Source organism: Pygoscelis adeliae, unplaced genomic scaffold (assembly GCF_000699105.1).
Source record: "Pygoscelis adeliae isolate BGI_AS28 unplaced genomic scaffold, ASM69910v1 Scaffold220, whole genome shotgun sequence".
Lineage (NCBI taxonomy): Eukaryota > Metazoa > Chordata > Aves > Sphenisciformes > Spheniscidae > Pygoscelis > Pygoscelis adeliae.
The window spans coordinates 726,340-733,923 of record NW_008824049.1 but is presented as its reverse complement, the minus strand read 5'-3'; the positions used below and the strand labels follow the sequence as shown (position 1 = coordinate 733,923).

General features: G+C 35.5%; 1 protein-coding gene across 1 annotated transcript in view; it reads left to right on the top strand.

Annotated features, from left to right (window-relative positions):
* Positions 1 to 7,324, top strand: part of ZBBX (zinc finger, B-box domain containing) — a 22,562-nt gene extending 15,238 nt beyond the window's left edge. The window contains exons 13-19 of the mRNA XM_009333591.1: positions 3 to 152; positions 1,457 to 1,698; positions 2,541 to 2,700; positions 3,224 to 3,379; positions 4,347 to 4,583; positions 6,194 to 6,329; positions 7,249 to 7,324. Coding sequence (XP_009331866.1) covers positions 3 to 152; positions 1,457 to 1,698; positions 2,541 to 2,700; positions 3,224 to 3,379; positions 4,347 to 4,583; positions 6,194 to 6,329; positions 7,249 to 7,324 — 1,157 coding nt within the window. The remainder of the gene's footprint in view (positions 1 to 2; positions 153 to 1,456; positions 1,699 to 2,540; positions 2,701 to 3,223; positions 3,380 to 4,346; positions 4,584 to 6,193; positions 6,330 to 7,248) is intronic.
* Positions 7,325 to 7,584: the final 260 nt, after the last annotated feature.

Here is a 7,584-nt window from a genome sequence, read left to right as displayed (position 1 = left end):
AGTTGCAGATCAGAGTACCAGACCTTTGCCAAGAGAAACTGTAGGCATAATGAGAAAGTCATCCTGTCATTTAACTTCCACAGCTGACACTCAATATATTTTACCTTTTCCTCTTGACAGAAATCCTGTTTCTTCTAAAGAAACTTCTCAAGGTAAATTTTGAAAGTTATTTGTACAATATACATAAGTGTATACAGTTTTATCATTCTCATATAGGATGTGGTACTCAACTACGATGGTTGTCCGAAAAAAATAATTAAAGATTGTTAAATTATGTACCGTTCCCTGAGCTATGCAGGTCCCTTGATCACAATTTGATGGGCTGTGCAAGCTATTTTGAAATAATAGGCATCTGCTGTGACAGTAATCTCACAGCTGTGAGCTCATATTTGAGGGACTGCCCCAATATGAGTTGTATACTGGAAACAAAGCCATTATAAGCAGATGAAGTGATCTTACAAATCTCTCGGTTTATCTGTACTGTATTAGATTTAATGTATGGTGCGTGTCCTTTTTATATAGAAAAATGCTTTTATATAGATAGGTTGAGAAACTGTATAAATGATTACCTGTTCTGCGTGAAAGATCATCATTTGTGTATAAGTATTCCAGTGCCTGTTGCATGTCAGTGAAATCACCGTGAAAGTTTGGCAGCTTTATTTTGTGGCACTCTTAAGGGGTTCCAAAGATCTTACTCTGTGTCCTAAAACTATGTAAAATATATTGTCACTTTTTTAATATTAAGAAATAAGTTGGAATGTAAGGGTATTTAATTTCTTACTCTTGCAAGTACCAAACAACTGCTCCAGCACTTCAGAACCTAGCATTTGTTCCCTTTGTGCTTAGTTCAAGAAACTGCTTATTTAAGTCTTCAAATGTGAAAAAGCAAACAAGAGCTGACCAATGAGATGTGATTTATATGCTGCTTTGGGCACAGGATAAAAAATAAAATGGCTATGTCTTGTATAAACAAAGAACAACAGCTTGCAGAATCATTCACAGTCTGATAGTATGTATTTCAAACCATTGTACTACTTTTAAGGAAATTTATGAAATTGCTACTGTTGCAGTTCTTAGGCTGGCACTAGTTAGATTATAGCATTCTAAATATAAAAACTTCCACTAGCATGAAGAAGTAATTGGAACTGTGTTGAGATTATTGTCAAGATCTAATGTTTTCATAGACAGTGATGTACAGGAACATATGCATTAGATATGGGAACTGGTACTACTACATGGTAAGTCTAGTCTGTGTATGTTGGCGTCTCTGGATATCAGGAAGCTGATGAAAGTTAACTGTTCTTATTTGTAATTTTATGGCTTAGGAATAACTTCAATGGAGGTTTCATATTTTAAGTTAATGAAGAAAATATAGTAGACTTGCAGGTTATAATTCATATTCATTTCTATACAGAAAAAAAAAATCCTACTTTCATGATTTTTTGTACTGTTGTAGAAAAAATCGTTGTCTGCAGTCTTGAAAGAAATGCAGTGCAAAAGGAGAGTATTAAACTAAAGACTATGAGAAGATCACTTAGCTCCTGTAAGCTACCTGAGATTTCTAACCCTACTGAACTAATGAGCAACAAATATCTCCTTGAGACACAACTGCAGAAAACCAATAAAGATTCACAAGAACTGGACAGTGTCTGCAACAGCCAGAGTTTGGTTTTGCCTGTAATTACAAAGTCTTCAGTGGTAAAACATTTTATCTTTGATTGCTAAATGGATAAACTATGTTGCTTAATCTACTTTCCCAGTTTAGCATGAGGCAACATACCGTGTTGCTTAATCAGTTGAGAGATAGTGATAGATGTATGGTTACCATGAAATATTCTCCACTTTTTCCCATTGTCCTCCAGGCTCCCTCCCCCCGCCCCCAAAGCAATCAAGAGTATAGTTTTAATCAGAGGATTGTCACTGCCTACCATATTTCATCTGTAGGGGATGAAGGCCTCTGTACTTTCCAAACTGTATTGCCAGTCTTCTCTTGATGTTCAAAAAAAGTGAAAGAAAGAACAGACTAGTCTCGGACAAAAAAAAAAAAAGGTGTGTTGGGGGAGAAGGCAGCTCTTCCTATGTTAGTATCAAGGTCACTTCACCTCTCGGTTGAATGCCAAAGATTGTAGATACTCTTATCTAACCTCAATTATTCAAATGTTCTTTTGCTGAATATCAAATTGAAAGCAAAAATTCATGGAGGAGTTTGGGACATTAGATTTGGAGTCATTGTTAAACAGTATTAGTTTAGTTGATGTACACAAAGATAAGTGAAAACAAAGAAAAACTGCTTTTCATGTCCACATTCAATCAGTGGAAGAACAGACTCAAACTCTCACAACATTAGCAATGGAAGTTGTAGGATTTTAAGGCATATATCATGCAAAACCATCATCCTTACGAATACCTATTACACCAGGCTATCAGAATCATTCCAAGTTTTATGAAACGAGCGTTTTATTAATATAAACTTGCAAGGGCAACTTACGAAGTTTCCTATTTCTTTTCCTGTTTCTAATATCTTTGTGTTTTTATTGAAGTTACAGGATGTAGCCAAAAGACAGAAATCTGTTTCTACGCGGTATTGGGGACTTGAAGGTTTCTTTGTTATAGGTGCAAACCCTAAACAAGTAATGCTTGAAGCACGTTCTTCACTGTGTGCTAACTCTAGCCCTATGGACAGTAGTATCCCATTTCCAGGTAATGGCGTATGAATAAAATCCTCAAACAATATACATATTTATCACTGTTGCTGTAAGACAGCTTGGATCTAGCTTACTTTTAGAAGTCACTTCGGGGTAACGGTCATGCCAACGGTCATGGTGCTGTGGAAGGATCAAATAAACTTACTACCTTGAGGTAAATTACATCAATATAGTGCCATAGATTTATATGCTTCTTTATATCCCCTGAGAATTTGGTTCCAGTAGGAATTTCTGCTTTTCTTTGTGCATAATATACATCACAAAAAAATACTTTTAATGGTGTATATGAAACAACATCTGAAATGATTGATGAACATGAATATTAATTCCATCAAGTATATAAATTGAATTTAAGCTTATTAGTGTGTTATATATGACTTTTTTTTTACATTATATGTAGAAAACTTGTTGCATGACTTCTTTAAATCACACAGATTAAATGCAGCAAATATAGTAGCAGTAAATGCATATTATCACAAAACCTGCAAATAATTTCCTCTAATACTTTTTAATTTCAGGAGATGGAAAGTGGGTTACTGAAAGGAGCTTAAGTGAATACGCTGATGACTCTGTAGTTCAAGGTGTCTTAGAAAGTCAGTTGAGTAGACCTTCAAGTGGTTTGGAGACTCAAAATAGAATTTCTCCCCTGATGGTAGCATGGAGGTCATACCCAGGTAAGGATAGCAACAGCTTTGAGGTCCTACTTTAACGGGTTAATTTTTCTTATGTAAAAAGTAGCAGTGCTGTCTGTGATGATTCTGTTGAATATAGGTCATTTTTATATCTTCATCTATGCATTTGTATTTTAGGTATAATGGCTTATATACATGGCATTGTTTTCATAAGAACGGGCTTTTGAGTTAAAAATTATCTCTTTCCAGCTGTCACTAATAGTTCTTTTTATTATGCTTAGTTTCTACTCCTGCCTCTACCCCATTACTCCCCTCTTAGCTTGAATATTTATTTAATACTGTCTAGAACAAGATTATGTATTACTGTGTGTTTTGCAGAATCTAGTACAATATGGTTTTGATCTAATAAAAGATTTCTTCATGCTACTCAAATAAGACTTATTACATGAACTATAAGAAACAAGGAAATAAGTAACGCATAACTGCATCTGCACTTTTTAGTTACTCTTCTCAATTTCGACTGTCTCCATCTCAGGGAATGTAACTTACATTATTTCTCTCATCTTAAGCAACCAGTTTGGCATTTTAATTTTAAAATCACTATGTGCGGAAATTGAAACTGTCAATTTTGAATCCCAGAAAAATATTTGAAAGTGTCTATATTTTATTCATGTTGCCTTAAATTAAAAAAAGACAGAACCAAAGTTTTAAGCTTTCTACACACATTTTCAGTCTTTCCCATCCCTCCGAAATTTGTGCCATTGTACATAATGTTTAAATCAAATTTTTTTTTCTGAAAGATACCCCTGAAGTATGAGGTGCTACTTCCCAATGTAATTGTAGACTTTTTATTAACATTTATTAATTCACAATCTTAGGCAAAATTAATAATCTCTTCGATCAATTCATAATTTTAACTGCAATTAATGTAATTAATGAGCTGAGATAAAATTCGTTTTATGTGTGAAATCTTGGATTATTAGAAGTTGTTACCTTTTCTGTTATTCAGGCAATGATTCTAGAAGACCTTGGTCAACAAATATGCTACACTGTAAACTGACTGGAAATTGTCCAGCAAACACACAGCCAAGACCAAAGAGTTCACCTATGCATATGTTTAGAGTTGATACTGAGATATCAAAACACAAGTCCCTTGATGTAACTAAACAAGATGACTATATGTGGGAATATATTGCTGACCAAGAAGCCCTACTTACTCTGGAAAAGGAATTACAAAGTTATACACGTAAGTGGCAATACTGCTTCCCCCCCCCGCCCCCCCCCGCCCTGCTTACAAGTAACATAATGAAAACAAGTAGCTATTTAATTTGCCTTCTCAGATCTAACTGATTTTGATGCAAAAATGTACTAAACCATTTGATGATGCAAGACTCTCTTGTGGTTGAACAGTGATTTATTTCCATTTGATCACACTTTAACCTACCCTTAATTTAGTAGAAGCAAACTTTTTAACGCAACTTGTAAGTTTTTTATCCCTTGCATTTGTTGCAAAAATCTGCAGAATGTGCTAGGTATTATTTCAGATCATAAATTCCTTTTAAATAAATAGGTATTTGTTCCTTGGATATTTGATAATGAACACCCCAGGTGTTGTTAGAAGCTAGATGTGATTTGATGCAAGGGTAGCAAGAAGGGGAAGAGATGGACAGGAAATTTTATAAATCTATCCTGACAAGAACTGCCAGTAATAAGGCACAATAGACAGGGTATTACCTCTCATTTTGGGTTTGACTCAACCCCCTTTCCTCTGTCTTTTTAAACCCATGTCCTGTTTTTCCAGGGTGGGGGAGGTGGCAGGGGGGCGAGGTCAGTTGGTTATGGTTGAACAGAATGAGTGAGTTCTGGTTTTGTTCTTTATTGAATACAGGGGAAAAAAATGATTGGGATGCTTCTGTTCCATCTCAGTGAGGAGACAGGTCAAGTGCTAAGGCACTTTGTGCCATAAACAGCCTTGATGGACTGCATCTCTTGGGCTGGTCCCTTCCTTCTGAGTTGCTATGGTGCTTTTATTGGCAGGCCCTGGATATGATGCATCTTCAGTAAACAAAAGTAGTCTGGATTCCGGAGTGTTCTATCTTTTAGAATGTTTTTACCTTAGGTTATGCTGTATTTTTTCACACAGCTCTTCTCTGAGGCTTCCAAATACCACATTTCAGGACAGCTGTCCTCCCGTTTTTGATATATACTCATCAGAACCCATGTGTTTGGAAGAGTTGCTCTTGTTAATGCTTGAAGAATGAAGATCCATGCTGAATATGCTCAGAGGAGAATAGGGAGGGAAGTTATTGCTAAACTGTCCCATTCTTTCTCTCCCTCTTTGTTCCACTTTTTTGGAATACTTTTCATTTATTTAGAAGTTCATAGCAGAGACTTAGGGCTAGCTGGGAAAATAGTAACATACTTGCGTGTGTGTTGTATAAGAAGCATAGGCTGTGACCCCAGTTGATCATTTTTTTGTATTGGTGGATGCAGGATATGTCCTCTTACCCTGTTTTAAATATGTACTACTGTTAGTCAGCTACCCAAGTTCTACATTTGCTACTGTATTTTGAGGTCACATAGGTATTAGTGGGCCCTATATATAAAGTTTTATATTGCACTGGCATAAACATCTTAGAAGCGAACCCTCTCCATTACTTCTAATGTTACAGGAACCATATAATAAAAAGTCATAATTTCTTTGAGGGCTTGTAGCGTCATCCTTCTTCAACTAGAGTTGTTTTGAGATTTTAATGGTGAGTTTTTGTTGATACTGTGAAATTCCTTAAAATTTATAGTGTAGATACGGCACTTTTTTGTTTATATTTGTTCCTGAAATGACCTAAAATATTTCAGGTCCTGAAAAATGTTACAGCTTAACTTCTGAAGATGTAACCTCCTCCAGCAGACACTCAGAGAAGATATGTGGAAATACTACAGTTTTCCATAAAAACCTAGAGCTAAAAGACCACAGCAAAGTTGATAGTCTCAGGTAAGTTAAACTTACTGAGTATGTTTTTATGATACTGTAAAATGCTCAATATGCCAAACATCTTGCCAAAACTGAAATAAGAGTCTTGACTTTCTGATTGTACTTTACAGGCTGATTACAAATGTCAGCATGACCTGTTTTGTATCTTGGTGTTCTAAGCCGGTACTCTCAGGCAGCTCAGATTGAGAATTAAGTGATATATTTTGTTGTTGAGATTCCAACTTACAAATTTTGGGATCATGTTTTTTTTAAATGTATTAGCTTTTGTTAATATACGGCACTGAGATTTATAAAGTATGTCTATTACAAATCATATAGGTTCTTTGATTGAAAGGTACCTTTAGAAAGAGCAGTTGGGAGCAGGTGAGCCGATAACATTTAACTCACCATAGTCTATGATATATGTGTTATATTGGTTGGAGACTAAGGAGATGACTAGAAACAAGGAAGTTCGCCAAATTTCTGTCTGTCATTGGTTTCTTATTATGATCACATAACTAGTAAGGGCGAGACAGACACTGTGAGTTAACTGCATGCTATTTGAATACAGAATTTTGTGGCTGGTTGGTTGCAGGTCAGTAGAAAACTAAACAATATTTGCAAATAGTGCAGATAGTATAAACGAGACCCGCTTTCCTAGCTTACATGTTCTAGGATGTGGGATTTCTCTATTAAGGCACACTAGTGACAATGTTATTTACCTCCTACTTGTTTAAGAGGTGAAAATGTATGTGACAAAAACTGAGGAGGAAAAATGAATATAGTAGCTTGTAATGTATGTACACTTGCAAAATATACAGCAAAAGCTATTTTCATGCCTTTTAGCTCTACGTATGTGAACATATGTCGCTAAGGCTTAAAGCAGAGTAGCTTGAGGAATTTGAGCCGCTGAAAATCACTGTGGTATGTTTCTTTTAAGGGGCTGGGATGAAAGCCAAATGGATGATGAGGAAGAAATTCTGGAGGATAAGCAACAGGTTCTTGCATTACAGTGAACAGGCAAAGAACTTCATGCAATTTCTATCTTTGCGTATCATAGAAAACCAAGAAGCAGATGACGAGGTGTCTTGAGTACTGCTCAAGATATTCTTTACTAAGGATTGTTTTGTAAAACTGTCAATAAAAGTCTTAAAAATCCCTTGGGTTTGGCTTTTTTGTTAGTATGAAGAAGTAACAGAATAAAAGAAAACTGGTCTTGTGCTATTATTTTTTAGGATTTTTTACTCTGTAATTTTTATTCAATATAAGGTTCCTT